The 17,733-nt window shown below is 48.9% G+C and overlaps 1 protein-coding gene across 1 annotated transcript in view; it reads right to left on the bottom strand.

Annotated features, from left to right (window-relative positions):
• Window positions 1–1,209: 1,209 nt before the first annotated feature.
• LOC134552322 (TGF-beta receptor type-2-like) overlaps window positions 1,210–17,733 on the bottom strand; it is a 30,384-nt gene continuing 13,860 nt past the window's right edge. The window contains exons 2-7 of the mRNA XM_063400903.1: window positions 12,849–12,999; window positions 10,867–11,069; window positions 7,087–7,880; window positions 6,833–6,974; window positions 5,540–5,667; window positions 1,210–1,720 (exon numbers count right to left, since the gene is read on the bottom strand). Of these exons, the coding sequence (XP_063256973.1) occupies window positions 1,508–1,720; window positions 5,540–5,667; window positions 6,833–6,974; window positions 7,087–7,880; window positions 10,867–11,069; window positions 12,849–12,999 (1,631 nt within the window). The 3' untranslated portion in view covers window positions 1,210–1,507. The remainder of the gene's footprint in view (window positions 1,721–5,539; window positions 5,668–6,832; window positions 6,975–7,086; window positions 7,881–10,866; window positions 11,070–12,848; window positions 13,000–17,733) is intronic.

The raw sequence follows: 17,733 nt of genomic DNA, 5'->3' as shown, positions 1-17,733 counted from the left end.
GCTTCAAGAGAAAAGGGTTAACTTGAAAAATTGTGAGGTTTCAGGAGGTAGCAGCCAGGTGAACATTAGTGAGAATGACAGGTGTGGTCACAGTTGCAGATGGCATAAGTGGTAGCTAAGCAAATTTTTTGTTATTTATATTTGCTGCAACCTAATTCATTCCCCTTCTGTCCTTCTTTGAAGTGTTTAGAGACAGTAGGCTTTTAATTTAGCAGCTGTAAAAACTGTCCAGGGAGGTGGAAACAATACTTAGAGAAGAAAAGGTTTTTATATGAGTTAGTGCTGTCATAGCTGAGCATTTAAGAGAACCAAACCAGCCCTGCAGATCTGCTTCCCTGCTCCACATTGAGCAGCAAAAAACTTGTGGCTGATGCATGGTTTGCTCCCTTCCCCTCTTTCTGGACTGATCTGTGCAGCTATGGGGTGGCAAGAAATGTATTCCTCTTGGACCCCAAAAAATACACCTCTGTGTAGGTCAGGTCACCTCAGTGTGTAAGGTAGGGGCTTGCAGGGCTTAGGAGCACCTGAGCTTTTTGCTCCCAAGGGTGAAGGGATTTGCACAGTACCAGGGTTCAGAATGAGGTACAACTTACCTTTCCTTAATTGCTTTCCAGAATAGAGGCAGCCTGGTTTGATCTGGTGATTGTGGGAATAAAGGTCTCAGTTCAGTCTGATCGTGTTTACCCAGGTGGGGTAATGCAGCGGGGGAAGTTTGGAGAATTGGCCCACACCCTGTGTTGACGCTGTTACTGTGGCACAGGTCTGGCTAGAGGTGGCTGGAACTGGTCTGATGGGGGAAAGGATGGTCTAGATATCCTACACAGAGAGTTTTTAGGGTGAAGCAACCATGTCTACACTGGTGACTTCTTTTTTTTCCTCTCAAAGAAACCTCACACACCCACCTGAACTATCTCAATTAACCCAGGAATTCCCCAGTGAGGAAAGGTATGTTGGAGTTGCATCATATCAGGCTTTTTACAAACTGGATTATTCTGCACAATGTTGCATGAGTGATTTTCTTGGATGTCAGCATTTCTTCCATAGAGGGTGCAGTACCTCTCATGATGTCTTTTTTTCCTGCTACAACAGATTTTTTTTGTGTGTGTGTAGGCCATTAAAAAGAGGAAAATTGTTTTAATCACTGCAGAATAAGTTACAAAAGAACCTCATGATGACATATGGAAGGACTTAAAACAGACAGACATGGAATTCAGGTGCATATTAACAAAAGATTAAACATTATTATTTTAAAAAATAATAAAAGGAATGCTTTGCATCATTACACATTTAAGTAAGTACAAAGTCAGCTCATATAATAATGTTTCACTTTAACCAAAATATTGATTCCACAGTTCACTGTATCTGTGGGAGGAAACAGATCTTATAAATAATTTATGTACTAGATCTTAGTTCCATTTTGAAAAACAGTGAGGTTTTTTTCCTCCATGAGCTAAATGCTTCCCCCACATCCTCTTGTTCCTTGCGATGAGGACTTTGGTGTGCTGCGTCACTGAATGTTTCTGCTCCCGTCGCTGTCCTGGTGCTCCTCACCTGGAGAAGCTGTTTTGCTGGCCTCGTTGTCCATGTTGTTGTTGAGGATGTCATCACAATCCATCTGTGCCATCAGGTTGAAGCGCTCAGCCACGCAGTGGGCGGTGAGCCGAGCCTCGGGGTCGTGGTCCCAGCACTCGGTGATGGTGTCGCACAGGAAGCGCATTCCCTGCAGTCAGAAGGGCTGAAATTAGCATCAGAAGGCAGGAAGAAGGGGATCTAACACAGTCTCAGTGGTTTACCACACTTCTGACAGCATCCTGCATAAAGGCTGTTTTTGGCCAAGCTTAAGCACAAGAGGAATCAGCCTCCATATATTGTGGAAGTGCTGATGCTTCCACCAGCACAGCTCGTGTTAGAGCAGCAGCCTCAGCTCTCACAGCATCTGCTCCCAAACATTCCCCACGCTCCCTGGAAACTGGCTTGTGTTAGCTGTGAGACAGAGCCTGTTTCCTTTCAGCACCTATTTATTCCCTGTCTCAGCCTTGCCCATTTGGATCAGAGCATCCTAAAATCAGGAGGGACAGGAGAGGTGTGGACAGTGATCTCTAGGCTGCAGGCTGAGCCCAGGACTCTGGGTTTGAGGTGTGCCCTGTAACAGGTGCAGTTACACCTGGAGGGAGGGGATGGGGTGGGAGGTGGTTTTAAAGGTAAGTTTGGAAATAATTGCTTAAATCTGACTTCTTGTTTTAGTGGCATTCTGCAAGGGTATGCTGTGTCAAACACTCGTTGCAGTGTGCAGCTGAACCTTGTTCTCGTGTCACAGAACTGTTTTGGTTGAGATAGCCTGAGGTGCTTCCCAGTTTATCCAGAGCACATGGAGTTCCTCTCAGGTACTATGCTTATGTCTCCCAGAAAGCTATATTTTTTTTTTGTTCAGTTGTGTAGGGCTCTGAAAAGAGTCACAATATTTGGGGCCTAGGAACAAAATAAATTGTAGTATTCAGCTGGTGCTTTCCCCTCTCTTTAGCTGGAAACACAGCTAGCACCAGAAGCTATGTTGAACCTTCCCTCGCCCATGTAATTCCATCATGTGCTATTGCTCTTGGCATCATTGAAAACTAAAGTTGGAACACAGTGGAAAAATCATTATTCTAAATAAAGCTCCGTGGTTTTCAGTGGGTTTTATGTATTTCTTAATTTGCAATTAAGAGAACCCTAAAGTTTCATATTGACTCACACAGGAGGAAATCCAAGTCCTACAGAGATACAGGGTCAGTTCCATCTGCCCTTCTGCACCTTACTCAGAACTCACTGCTCACTGCTAAGGTTCATTGTGCTAAATCTTCCATAATAGACACAGATTGGAGACAACAAGATTGTACAGCAAAACTGACAGATGGTGTGTTTCAGCACCTCTGATGTCACTCATTTATTAGCTTAGTTAAAAGGATTTGAGGGTAATTGGTTACATGCAAAAGTGAGCTAGCTTAGGTGAAGCTTTTAAAGTCATCCTGTTCTCAAGCAGGACATCCAAGATTTTCTGTACTTATTTTTCCCTGAAATCATAACATTTATTTGCAGTTTGCCTTGTGGTGATGATGCTCTTTTGAACGGTATAACTGAAACGTCTTGTTTGGCTTACAACATGAACTCAGTTTGGCTTTTATATTTGATATCTGTTTTTGTAAGATTCCAAAGGATGCTGAGTTGTACAAGTGTATTTTTAGTGGCAATACTGACTTAAGCTTCCACTGCTCCTTCCTGTCCTGCACTAGCCTCTGGTTGTGCCAGTACATCAGTCTGTTCAGCTGCTTTGTGAACCAGATTCAGGAATTTACCTGGCCTAAAAAACCTTTTTTTAATATTTTTTTTTTTTAATATGCTGGGTTGTGAAACAAGGTAGAGGCACGGACCTAAGGGGTCTGTAAGTTATCTGGGAAACTGGGATGAATTTCTTCAGCTGACTTTGTTGTGGGGCCTTGCAAGCAGTTGCCCTGAAGCTGCTATTGGATGAGTCAGCCCTGGCAGGGAAATTAGTGCTGACACTTGCTGAAAGTCAAACCGTGGTCTTCACTTGACTGAGACCAGTCTTGAAACGTGGAAGTAGCATTTGGAGCTCTGCAGCAAACTTATTTTCATTGATGGGAACATCTATGGGTGCCTCCCATTCAGGTGAGTGACTTGTCACCCTTTCTCAGAGTCACACAGCAATTCCTCTCAGGAGAATCCCTCCTGGACCCCCGGAGTGGCACAAGCCGGTGGCTTTCTGCTGCTTCCCAGCAGATGGTGCTGCCCAATTCCTCATCCTAGGGAGAATGGTTGCAAAATGCCCAGAAAATGCTGTAAAGCCAGTCTTGTGAGATATTTATTAGACCAGCAGAGATTAGTCAGTGGAAAACTTTCAGCAACACGATGTGGCTTTTCTGTTTTTCTTCCCCAGTGACCATCAGATGGTCCAATAAAAGTTCCCACCTTATAAGCCTTGTTCTGTTTGCCTGCTAAACCAACTCAACTATGCAAAATTATTTCTGGGAGGTGACTGCAGTCAGCCTCCCTTCAGCCCTGGGAGCAGCACAGCTAAGCTCACACTCTATCAAAGTGTGATTTTTGACAGCACAAGCCTGTGTGTATTTTTTCTGTGGTTTCAAAGTTTATCAGAGACCCTGGGAGGTGAATATCTGAGATGAATACTCAAAGGCTTCAAATATGTGGCACTGCTGATTGAAGTTCCTGTTATTTGCCTTTGTCAATGAAAAAGGCTGGGTGAGCTCCAGAAATGGACTCTGACTGAACCAGAAAGTGACTGATAAACTCCCCAGGGTCACAGAAAACATGGATTCATTTGATGCTGTTTGCGGTTTTGGGCAGTCAGGTCAGCTGTGAGTCTCTGGACAAACATGGTTTTGAGAGGAGATGTTGTTGGGAACATGTGGCCACCTAAGGTTAAATAATTCTTTCTCTCTTTTTGCAAAGGCTGCCTCTGTGTGGAAGCAGAGGCAGTGTGTTTTACGGGTGGATATTGCAAAATGATGCACCAAGCACTGCGAGGCTCTGAAAGCCGGTAGGCTCGATGTTCCAGCATGATTTTCAGGTGAATGGGAGTGTTGATCAGCAGATGGTGTTTTCCCACAAGATATGTGAAATTCAAGAAGCACTAAAGTCAGGTAAGATATGGAAGTCATGATCAGCATGCCTGTTACCCCTCGTGTCCTTAGTGTGTGGCAGAAAGCACTGGCCTGGGGCAGAGGACTGTGTCAGGGCCAGGAGGAGTTCTGTTTCTGCAGCTGATTGCTCTGGGTGTGCTTGTGGGTGGTTTTAACAGAGCACATTTTTTCACTGCTGAAATGTTCCTGTTCTAGAACACTGGGTTATGCCCTCTGTGCTGACATGCTTTGCTTTCAGACCCTCTGAAGGCTGGTGAAAGACTTCCCTTGACAAGCCCTGAGCCTTGCTGAGTCCCTGCTCTCAGCTTCACTCACTTTTCTTGAGTGTTTCACATGAAGGAGATGCTTCCTGGTTTGCTCTTCCTTGTACTAATGGAAATTTCTCTCATGCTGAAGGTAATTTTGAGTTTGAAACCCCCACATACAAGCAGGCAGAAGCTGGATGTGCCCCCCTTCCCCTCTGTCCCTGCTGTGGATACCTGTGTGTGAGGGACCACGTGTTTTCTGAGCCTTCCAGACAAGGTGCTTAGGGAGAAGTGGGGTGAACTCCAATGATTTACTGTTTCATGAGAAGAGCTGCACTGAAGTGCTCCATTTTGCTTTTATCCTCAGGGTATCTGAAACCCATCACCTGCCATGCACAGCTTCCTGATCATGGCTATTGATCAGCACATTCTGCTGTGCCCATGGCTGGTGGCCTTTGTGCAACAAGGAAATTAGTCCGGTGTGACTTGTGTGGGCCCAGCCATTCACAATGGAGCTAAAAGTAGATCCCAGGAGTTCTGCCCACTTTTAACTAAAAATTGAATTTTTCAGGCTGGTGTAGTGAGGAAGGACAATGTGTGTGTTGCTCTTCTCCAAACCAGTTGCTCCCAGCTTACCTGGTGCACCAGCCAGCTGCTTGGGATCTCGGGCCGGCCTCTGCCATGCAGCACGATGTCCCTCATGGTGTCCACACAAGGCTGCTCTTGGACTTTGGACCCAAAAGGCAGCTCATAATTCTTTACCTCTGCAAGGAAGCAACAGCAGCATTACAGGATGTTTTCTAATGCATTCCCTGCTTTGTTTTGGTATGGCCTACTGGATGAGAATGGATTTGTTTTTAACAGTCTGCAGAAAAATAAGCATATCTGGAAACAATTTAGAATTTGAGCACAGAAATGTAGTGCTGGGTTTTCACATAGAGGTTCTTTTCAGAGACAGCACCAAGGAACCATCTGACCTCCTCCCTGAACTCAAAAGATGCAGTACAAAAGACCTGGTTTGTCTTTGGGTGAGACAATTTGAGCAGGCAGAAAGTACTGGTGAAGGGTGGGAGGGCTGACTGTGACACGAGAATTTCCAGATTTCTGCTACAGGCAGGGAATGGGTTAGAGGAGAAATGGCCCTTCCAGAAGAGCAACTCCATGTCATGGAAGACCAAGGAGAAGCTGGCTGTTGGCAGAGGTGAGAGACCACCTTGGTTTCTGCCAGCTCCTGCCCAGATGTGAATGCAGGTGAGATATGAGTGGGGAGAAATGGCCTGGGATGCTGGCTTGGGAACAAAGGGGCATCCAAGCCAGGCAAGGGCCTCCCAATGCCGACCATGGGGCTTGCAGGGCAGTTGGAGCAACTTTCTGGCCAAGGGTTGAGGGTTCCTGCAGTTCTATGAGCTTGTACTGTGAGTAGGTGGGATAGGGAAGGAAGGAAAATGGGAGCAGGCAGGGGCTAACTCCAGGGCAGTTAATGAAATGTTTTGCTACACACAGTTGTAGATGCTGGGATGTGGATCTGGGAAGTGGCAGGGTATGTCATACTGTCAGAGACTGGGGTTTGTGAGTCCTCATTGCAACATAAGCTCTCTGCTATTGTCTGAAGGAAAAAATGCTTGATGAGGGGGAGATAACTTTGGCTCTTCCTGCTTGGTTTGCTTTGCATCAGCAGCACAGGCTCCATGGGACTTGGCAGCTTGTCAGCTTTCAGCAGGGGCTGGACTAGATGTCCCCATGGAGTCCTGTCTTGCTCCTTGACCCCTGAGCCACCCCCCCACCTTAAGCCATGGCACACAGAGCAGGGGAAACTGGCACCAACTCTTGGCAGCCCTGCAGAGACTGATGCACATCTTGTGCCATCGGTTGGGATGTGTGAGTTAGGGAGGAAAAAGGCACACAGCAACCGAGGTGCAATGCTCCTACCTCCTACCACCTCACATCTGGAGGCCATTTCCCACAAAACGAGGGCCATGGAGTAGACATCCATCTGCTTGAAAGACTCCAGGTCTTCCAGGTTCACTCTGGACTCCAGGACCTCTGGGGCCATGTACCTGGCAGTGCCCACCTGGCCACAGAGAGGAGAGAGGCATTAGCAGGTGTGGGCAAGGACTTCAGCCACAGGACATGGGGGTGGCTGGCAAAGGCTCCTCCAGAGAGGGTTGGTGGGTGACACTTGCCTGCCCGCTGTTGGCAAAGTCATCCACTGTGAGGGCGGGGTCGAGGCGTATGGCGATGCCGAAGTCGCAGAGCACGCACTCCTGCTCGTTCTTCACCAGGACGTTTGTGCTCTTGATGTCGCGGTGGGCGATGGGGATCTTGGGGCGGCCACAGGCGGTGTAGTCGCTGTGAAGGTGGGCCACGCCGCTCACCAGGGACCCAGCCATCTTCTGCAGGTCCATCCAGCTCAGCACATGGCGGGAGAGGTAGTCCTTGAGGTTGCCCCGGCTGTGGTAGGCGGTGATGAGCCAGTACTCCCGGCGGGGCCCCGTGCCCCGGTCCTCGGCAGTGAGGAACTGCAGGACGCTGTCGTGCCTGAGGCTGGTGTCGGTGAAGATCTGGCTCTCGTTCTTCCAGGAGGAGTATTCCTCGCAGGGGAAGATCTTCACGGCCACGGTCTCGTACTGCCCCGAGTGGCTGTGGCTCAGCTTGGCCCTCCACACCTCGGCAAACTGCCCTTTGCCCACCATCTCATCCAGCTCGATGGGGAGCAGCTCTGCGGGGTGGCTGCTGCTGCTGGCTGGGCTCTCATCCATCAGCACCGACAACTTCTCCTCCCGCTCAGTTGCCTTCCCCTGCTCCAGCAGCGCCGGGGGCTGTCCCTGTTTCCCACCCCACGCCTTGGCTCTCTTGCGTCGCTTCTGCGTGCGGCAGAGGTAAAATATCACCGTGATCATCACCGCCACCAGCAGCGGGGGCAGGAGGCTGATGGCAGCCACCGGGATCACCTCTTTGCTCTGCAGCATGGAGTAGCCTGAGGGGAGGAAAGCAAAGGTGAGGTGCTGCTGCTGCGGGTCTGCCACAGCTCGTTTTCATCATGTGGAGGAGGAAAATATGCAAAGCTGTTAATGGAGCGCAGCCCTTTGCAGGGCTGCACAAGGGCTCATCCCGACACAGAACCCAGATGTAGGCACTTAGCAAGGGGACTGATTGGGTTTGGTCTCAAATTTAGCTCCATTTATCAACAGAAGACACAGGCCAGAATTGCTTGGATGGGTCAGTGTGACACAAGAGACTGCAAAGGGCCTTTTGGGGGTCCCAAGCACTGCTTACACTCGTGACAAGGGGAGCTTGTCTGGAAATACCAATGATAAATCCGAGGCAAGGCTTGAACACAGCAAACCTCTGAGGGGGCTTGGGTATGAAGCTTTGCTGGATCCCTGTGATACACAGAGAGCCAGGAGGGATGCTGGGGGTGCGCAGTGTGCAGGAGCACCCAGCCCAGGGGAGTGCCAGGATGCTTTGCAGGATAATTAGCACACAGGAGCATCATTTCAGCACTTGTCTGGCAGTGCTGGCATCTCCTGCCTCAGCCCATTACAATGGCACCCCAACAATTGCCAGGGCATGGCTGCATTGGTTTTATTTCTTTTAAACCCCCAGTTGGCCTTCAGATTGTCACGGGGAGGACACGCACACAAAGCCATAACCCTCACACAACATATAATTGTCTGATCCTTTGATGTTCATGATTCTTGGAATAAACATGCTGACTTCAGTAGAGATATTCAAGTAAAATCTTACTCAGAGGTTTTTCTGCCAAGTATAATAACCCAGGGGAAGAGGGATAAGAATCATTCCATAAGCAAAACTCTCGCTGCTTGACCTCAGTGTGTGCAGATCATAATTCAGGTTCTGGAAAAACAAAGCATTTAGCTATTTTCCTTGGCAAATTTCAAAAAAATGTGCTGCAGCTAATTTCTGCAAGGCTGTGAAAGCGTTTCTAAAATAGGCATCAGGTTTAAACCACAAGATCAACCTAAACTGATATAAATCAATAACTAACTCAGGAATATGTTTATTTTGGAAAGTATTGGGCTTGGATATCACCTACTGCTTTAATGGATTTACCCGATGCTTTGGATCCCATCTTTGAAACGCTGAAGAAAGAGAAGATATTTTTAAGGGGGTTGCGTGCACAAGTCCCGAGAAGGGGAAGTTAACACAACTTCAGGAAATTCCTTTGTGAGGATGCCCCTTCCTGATGGAAGTCTCCTGATACACAGGGGTTGCAGCAGGGCTTAGACCCCTTCTGTGGAGAGCAAATGTAGTTGCTGTGGCAATAACCACGGGTCTGTAAACCCACACCTTGTTGAGCTTTGCTGCGTGGGTCTATCCATCCCTGCTGAGGGGATATGGACCTCCAGGGCCCAGCTCGGCTGGAATGCAGGTGGAAAGGACTTGCTCTGCAACATCCTATCGAGCATCTTCCCCAGGTCTCACCTAGGTTCCTGCCCAGCTTTAGGAAATGATGGCTCTGTGTGTTCATTAGCATGGCCACTGAGCTCTGATGGAGTCCCCTGCACCCCTAGTGTGAGGGCAATACCACCCAGCAGCCCAAACCTGAAAGCAGAGCTTAAGGAATCGAGAAACAGAAGAAAATCTGCCTGCTTCAGCTGCTGGAGCAGTGCTTGTCTCTGCTAGATATTTCTCTGCTCAGGAATTGTCTATACCATTGAATGTGACTGTGAGTTAATATTTAGAGGGTGAACAATCCCTTTAAGCAGAAGAAAAGGATGTAAAGAATGGGGTCCGTGAGTCTGGGGTTTGCCTAAGCTGGCCTCTGGCCTATGGCTAAGAGGAGAGAGTTGTCAAAGACCTGTGCTGGTCTTGCTCTAACTCCCAGTGCTTTCCACGCTGGCTGACAGGAGGAGGCTGGTTATGGAGCCTTTGCTGGGGGTGGCATTTCCAATGAGCCAGTTGTCATTTTTGTGTGAAATTACATATCCCAGCATCAGCTTTGGGATTTGACTATCTCCCTAGAAGTGTGTGTACCTGTTATGTTTGGCTGGGGAAGCAGCGAAGAACAGCCAAATTTAGCATTATTTGCCTCCGTTAAAGTGGCTTGTTTTTTCAGAGAATTTGCATTTCATGTGATGTTTTTCTTTTTTCCTTATGTTGCAGGAGAAGCTATCCACTGGCTTGCAGGTTCTGGCTAGGCTCATTTTCAGTATCTCCTTGTTCTGTTATTATGGAAAATTGGAAGCATTCCATTTTGCTTTTGTTCAGGTTGGATTCTTGATGGACACTTGGATAAACCTGGTCCACTTGGAGCTGGGGAGGTTTAGACAAACCCCCAAAGGCTCTGGTTGGAAATATTTCCAAAGTATACGACCCTCCTGAGGTACAGAAATGAGCTGCCTCTAAGTTTTCCCTCCTGTGGATTTACAGCTCCCGTTGGATCTCCAGCAGTGTGCCAAGGCACACTCACGTGTGTGCTCCGGCCATCCCTTCCCGGGAGAAGCAGTGCTGCAGGAATTCCTGGGAGAGCAGCAGGGGAGGCATTCCTGTGTGCCCAGCACCAGCACCTCCACCTGCTCGGGTTACAGCCGTGGGGGTGCCAGCAGTTCCTGCGGGTGTGTCCAGGGACAGGATTTGCTCCGACGCGATTAATTTAAAGCTTTCAGAGCTTTTGACTCACGCTAGATTACACCAGCTCCTGGGTTCCCTAGTTGATTCAAACTGTGCTGAAGGCACTGAGAGGGATGGTGGATTTTCCATCACCTGATGTTTCCAGACAAAGGCTGGAGGTATTGCTGTGAGGAAAGCTTTGGCCACAGACAGAATGCTGGGCTCAGTAACGCGGTAGAGATTTTAACTGACTTTTATATAGAGAGACCAAAGACGATGGCAAAAGAGCCTCTTGTGCCATTGCATCTCCTACATTGCAGGAAATACCAGAGATTGTCATTGGTGCTGGGTGCTGCTGCCCCTGTAAATAACACTAACAGAGCACTCACCATTGGTGTGGTTCTCAAAGATGAGCCTGTCGTTGCACTCCTGCTCGTCCACGCAGCCGCAGATGTAGATGACCCCGTCCTCGCTGGGCTGGTGGCTCATGACGCAGCGCGAGGTGTTGTAGTTGGGGACCATGAGGTTTTCGATGGGGCGCTGGGGGTTGTGGCACAGCGTGCTGACCCTGATGCTCTCGTTGTCCTGTCTCCTGTGTGTGACACGTGAACCCACACAGCGTTAGCCTGGTGGCTTGGCCCTGGTGTCACCCGTGTGTCACCCTAAACCCGGTTCTGAGATCATTTCTTTCAAGCTGTGTAGGGAATAACTTGTTGACTCTGGTATAGTTTCATTTACACATACTTACAGGACCAGTGATGGGGATGACTGGCCCTGCACAGGCTACAGCATTGCAGCTACTCCTGGGTGCATTCAAGGAATGACAACCATTCATTACTTTTCCAGGGACAGCCTCTGCCTCCTGACCTGGTGGTTCAAAGCAGGGGGACGAAGTTATGGAGAGATTTCACAGTGTCTTTGGGGTCAGCTGGGAAGTCAGACATAAAAGCCAAGGAAAGAACCTAAATTTTTTGCCATCTCCTTGGTGAAGTCCCACAGTTTCAGCACTCCCCATGTTTTTGGGGGCTACCAGGTAATTTGACAGAGGAGCTCCCAGATGAAGAGTCCTAGGAGGGTGAGATCCCTTCTGCCAAGGTTGGGCCCCTGGAGGATGTGAGCATGAGGCCAAAGCTGCTGCTGTGACTGAGATACCCACTCAGGACAAGTTGGGATGATCCACATACACCTCTGCAAATGAGCAACAAGGAGCAATGCTGGCCTGGAGGTGAGCCCTGCCTGCAGGGATCTTATTCTCTGAATGAATCTTAGAATGTAATGGGTGATGCTGGGGGGGTTGGCAGGTTATTTCTGACTGCATCGCTGCCTCACCCCATCTGATACACAATGCAGGGTGCAGCTCTATCCTGTGCAGTGGGATTGCTTCTCTGGCATGGGGATTCCTGCTGCAGGGGCCTTGCTTCTTCCTGTGCATGTAAGCTGTAAATGGGAAAAGCCCAGCAACACACTGCAGTGCCTACCCAGGATTTAAGGTGGCTTCTCCATGTGTGCGTAGGGGAATTCGGAGCAGGGGGTGGATTTATTGTTTGTTTGGGTTTCTTGTTTTGTTTTGCTTTCTACAAGTCCATAATGCAACAATTAGGTTGAGGCAAACTCCTACTGAAAGCTGGCATACAGCATTCACACTAATTAGCAGGTTGAGATAAAGCCTAGCGATAAGTGCTTGGCTGGCTTTCACTTTGGCAGCCAAATTAAAAGGGAAAGTGCAGGAAAATCACTCTGGGCAGACCCAAAATGGATGTTTTTAAGTTTTGCTCAGGGGGACCAAGAAGCTGGGGGAGGCACCCTTCCGGGCCAAACCATGCACTGTGTGCTTGGCCTGAAATGTAGGATTGTGTTTCCTGTCCAGGCACCTCTCGCAGGAGCAGAAAAGGAATTTTTCCAGGAGATGGGAAGGAGGGGGGTTAACCCCAGTGTGGTGCCAGCTCGGATGTCCGTGTGCTGGATGGGGACTGACCCCTGGCTGCACCCCTGCATGTGAACTGAGCTTTCACCCGCCTGATGCAAGAGGACATCATAGGTTTGGAGGTCAGGGTTGCTGGTTTGCCCTTGGGTTCAGCTTGTAGAGCTAAATCCAGAGGTTTGTGGGAGTTTATAGGTCCTGCAGCAAACTTGCCAAGCTTTGTGTCAGGCACTCAAAAGCTTAATTTATTTAGAAAATAAACCGGTACTAATTAAAGGGCAGACCAATTGATTTTTTTACTGTGCATTGTAATTTTAATTATAATGGAGCCACGAAAAGAGGAAGAGAAAATCCTGGATTATTACAGGCAATAACACACGCACAGGGGTACACACATGAACCCCTTGGGGAAGGGGTTCCCATCTCCCCTCGGGGAGGGAATTCTCTTACCATATCGCCACGCAGATCTCGTAGGGGTCCTCGCAGTAGGAGTTGAGGTTGCAGCTGCTGTAGCACACCTTCTCCTCGCAGGCCGGGGCTGTGGAGTCGCACCACTTGCACAGGTTGGTCTTGAGGCTGCGGCGGGCGCCGGCGCCGCAGGCTGCGGGGCAGAGAGGGGCTGAGGGTGAGCGCGGCCGTGCTCGCCCTCAGCGGGGAAAAACCACCACCATTGCCAGCCAAACACACGGCCAGGGGAGAAGGAGCCTCAGCTGACCTCATTTCTCCGTGCATTTTGTTTAACGCTTTTGTTTTGCTCTCTCCATTGCCCAGCCAGTTGTGCTTTGTGTTATCCCAAAGCCTGGAGGAGATGGGAGAACGCTGCCGGCAGCTCCCGCCGGACTAAAGCCTGGGAAACCGCAGAGAATCACGTTTCCCCTCTGCTTTCCCCGTACCATTTATCATCAAGGGGAAATTTACTTCTTCCTCTACAACCCAGGCTCAAATTAACATTTCCCCTCATCCCGAGTACATTCGGTGTTCGAAAAGGGGCAGCTCCGGGTCTCTGTATGCCTGGAGACCTCATTTATTCCCCTCTCAGCAGGAAGAGAGGTGCTGGGGAGGGATGTTCGGCCAGGCTGGGACAGCTCCCTCCTCTCCTGCTGTCTCCTCATCCTCCCCCTTCCTATTCAAGTTGAGGAATGTGTTTGCTACCAACTCCCCAAGAATCTGTGGCTGAGATTTCCCAAGCTCTGGGGCAACAGGGGCTGCTCCCTCCAGGGCTCCCTTGCCCACTGTGCCCCATCCCAGCAAGAGATGCTCTCCTGCCCCTGGAGCCTCAGGAATAGCTGCTGCCTGTGGGGAGCTGCTCTGCCTGTATCTCACAGGCATAACATTATCTCTATTTTTATAGAAAGGGTGCATGAACCATGCTTGGTTAAGGGATAAATCCCAGCTAAATTTAAACTTCCTGTCTTAAGGCTGCTAAATGTCTTAAAAAAAAAAAAAAGCCACCGAGTGGCTTATGTAGAAATATATATATTTTTTTTTTAACTTTTTTTTTTACTTTGCACTCTAAAGTGTTCAGGTAAGAACCTGAACGACAGCAGCTAATTTTTTTAAGATTTTGGCCATCTATGATTCTCTGGCTGCCCTGTCCCTGAACCAGCAGTGCTGGGTGCTTCCAGCCCCTGTGGAAAGGACAGTCATAGCTCACTGTGCTGCCACAGCCCTCAGAGTTTTCCATCACCAGCTGTAAGTCTGAAGAAAAAAAATTGCAAAATCCCTGACTATGGCTTGGGGAGCCTCAGCCCCTGTGAGCAGGGCCCTGCTGATCCAGCACAGCCATGGGCACCCCCAGGTCTGTGAGCAACATGCAGGAACTCCTGCATTCTTGGTGTCACATCTGTGACCTACCTGCGTTCCACAGTTCAGCCCAGGGACCCTTTTCAATGCATATTCTGTCCCAACAGCAAAAAAGGGGTTTTTAACTTCTCTGCTCCCCAAATCCAGGGCATGCAGCCTGCTCTGACAGCATCCCACATGCCTGCTCTGCTTCCCTCACCAGCCCAGACCCCCCTCCCTGCGACAGTCGTAAAGAACTGCTGGAAGGCTCCCACACAGAAATAAACCATTTACAAGCTCCCATGGCCTTGTATGTAGGGGCAAGGTTAATGGTGGGGGAAAAGCCTGATGCATCTGAAGACTGGAAGGAGGAAATTTTGGTTTAAATGACCCATGCCAGCCTTAAAATGCAGCTCAGCAGGGATTGTGTTGTGCCAGGTTTTGGGGGAAGAGGGAGCAGGGTAGGGGAAGATGTTGCCCACAACCTCTTGCTCAGCATCCTCCCCATCCATGAGGCTGCTCTGGCCCTGCTGGGGCACCCTGGGATTTAGTGGGTGACCTCAAGAGATCCAGTTACCAGCATCCATTCAAGGGTTAGCTACCGAAACCATGGCTTCAGCTGGAATTCGAAGCACCTGCAGCCAGCATGAGCTACCCTCACCTCCCTGCCTTGCTCTGCCACAGCAAGGCTTGCAGAATCTGAGGGAAAACTCCACTGCAGGATGAGAGATTTGGGTGTGGAACAGAAATCAAGCCCAGCATTTGTGTGCAGCCTTCAACCTACAGTGACAGCCACCGCACCCTACAAACTCCATTTGCACAATTTCATGGGAACAGAGGATTGAAGGTAAACTGGTTTCTCACCCCAAACCCAAGCCCTACCACCCCCAGGGCTGTGCTCTGGTGGTGTCACTGCCATGGTTCCTCTTCCACCCCTTCAGCTCAACCCATCCCCAACTTGTGCTGTGCTCGTGTGGGATTGGCTCAGCACCATCACCCCAGGGATACCTGGAGGCTCTGCAGAAGAATAACAAAAGGACCAATCCAGGTTGTGGATGTTGCTGATGCAGGATGAGGTTGGTTATTTATATATTTATACCCACCAGGTATGTTATTTACTTATTTATATCTAGGGTTTGCTTGAGGTCTCAGAGCAGAATATCAGACTTGCCAGTAATGCACTGCTGCGTGTGGGGGGATCTTGGCTGTGCTGTGCAGAGGGGAAGCCAGGACAGATGAAAGAGTTAAATATGGAAACAAGATCCAGAAATACAGCAGTAACTGGACAGAATTCTTTGGAGACAAATTGTTCTAAACTAACTCAGGCTGTGATTCTGTTATCTGCTCCGCAAGAAGGGTCAGAGCAGCAATGTCTCTTTTTTTCCCTCCCCACCTCCTTCTTGTCCTAGGAAGCTAAAAAGAAGAGCACAAAGCCCACAGCAAGGTTCTTCAGGACTGTGTGTCCTTGAACAATTAGTTTGTAGGTACAATTTAACTGCCACATCACTCATCTTGGCCCTGATTAGACCCAGATGAACACTTTCAATATTAATAGTCGGATGATTTAATAAAGCTGCACAAGCAGTAAAAGTAACAATACACTTCCATAAACGGGTTCCAGATGTTGCCAAGGCAAATGCTAAACATCAAAATACAAACTTAAAAAAAAAAAAAAAGTTAGGAAAAAAAAAAAAAAGCTGGATAAGCAAAACTTGGAACAAACTGTAAACTAATTAAATGTGGGTTGAGTTTTCCAAAAATAAATTGAAGCCATAAGGATGTGATGTGAGTCAATAAATAGTACAGTTAGTCAAAGTTATTGTGGAATGACAGTTGGAAAGATGGTTTGAAGTCACCAATAGGTGGGCTCACAGCGAGCTTGGCTCCCCATCAATAGGGAGGCTTGTTCTCCTGTGCACGAGAGCAGGATCAAATCTTCTGGTATCTATAACTGGGACCCCAGAGAGGTTACTGAGAGAATATGAGATGATTTTCAAGCCAGGGAATAAAGGAAAAACGATGCCAGAAGTGCCTGTGTCTCTCCTGCAACAGCAGCAGGGGTGATACCACCACCCAAGGACACCGGGATATTTTTTCCTGAGTGTCAGGGCAGCCCTCCAGCCTTTCATCGCCCACAGGGCATCCACAACCTCTGCTTGGCCACCTGCAAAGCCCATGGAAACACCACTGCTGCAGCCAATAACCCACCCTCTTCCCCTTACAAGAGTCATTGAAAACAGCTCTCAGAGAGAATTTCCCCCCAGTGCCATCGCTGCGGGGCCAGAAGCAGCCGCCCCCAGCAGATGAGCTCTGCCAGCAGGGACTGCACCTGTAGGAACATGCAGGGGGATTTTGTGAGCCCCTCTCTGCCACTGCAGCCCCAGAGAGCAGGGGGGTCATCCAGCACCTAACTCTGCCTCCAGTTTTGCCCACACTGTGGTCCCCAAGGAAGGGGAACCACTAAGGAGCAAGCTGGGGTGCTTGAGGGTGCAGGCACAGCACAATTGTTACAGGCAAGGAGAAAGAACCTAGCAGCCCAAGCAAGGGAGGAAATGCATTTTCATTGAGGGGCAGAATGAACACTTCAGTTCTCAAGTATTCTCCCTGGCATGCTGCTTTGGGACAGCTAAACACCAAGATGGGCTTAAGGGAATGTGTTTGGAGTGAGGTGCTAGGGCACTTATCCCTGTTCCCAGCTCTCCCCTTCACAAGGTGGAAGGGGACCAAGGCTTTTGTTACACAGGACCTCCAGTATAGGACCTTCACATCATGCTCTGTCTTGCTTATATTTCTCAAGGACAAAGAAAAATTGATAATTTTTAGGTCATAAATGCTCTACAGTGAGGTCTATCTCCTCTTTTCCAGATATCTCCAAGCACCCTAGGCTGGAGCTTACACTATTTCAGTACTCACAGGGGGCTGCCCAGCTTGCTGTTACTGTAGTGGCTCTGGGAGCTCCCTGAATCATCTTTTCCATGCAGGTCCATCAACCTGAAATCCCCAGGCTTTGCACTGGGAGAGACTAAGGCCAGGGAGATCAGTTAAATTAAACTTTGCTTTCTCTAATCAGCACTGCACTTAAACACAGGACTAGGGAGCAGCTCTAACTCAACCCTGCAGCCCTGTTATTCCTGGAAACCCCCAGATAGGTGCCCTGATAGAAACACAACCTGCACTGGGACCTGCTTTCCCACCTGGGTGAGCCTGGGCTTTGCAGTGAGTCCTGTGTCTGCTGCCAAGTTTAGGATTTGCTTTGGGCTTTTATCCACAGTTAATGACACGAGTACGCAATAACAGAGCCTCTCATAAAATTATTATGAGAACAAACAAATTCCTTCCCTTTTATATGCAGTACTTTGTTTTTAAGATTAATCCAACAGCAGAGCTGATGGGCTCTGCTCTCTCGCTGACCCATGTGAGAGCAGCAGGTGTTCCCCATCACCAGATCACTCCTGAGCTGCCTCCCCCATGATGCAGCAACCAGTGCCACAGATGGGCACCAGGGTAATTTCTATGCCCTGCTTTCCAGGAGGTTCTGTGCAGGGCCAGAAGT

This window comes from Prinia subflava, chromosome 6, assembly GCF_021018805.1.
Source record: "Prinia subflava isolate CZ2003 ecotype Zambia chromosome 6, Cam_Psub_1.2, whole genome shotgun sequence".
NCBI lineage: Eukaryota > Metazoa > Chordata > Aves > Passeriformes > Cisticolidae > Prinia > Prinia subflava.
Note: the sequence above shows the minus strand (reverse complement) of the source record. Positions and strands in the feature narration are given on the sequence as shown.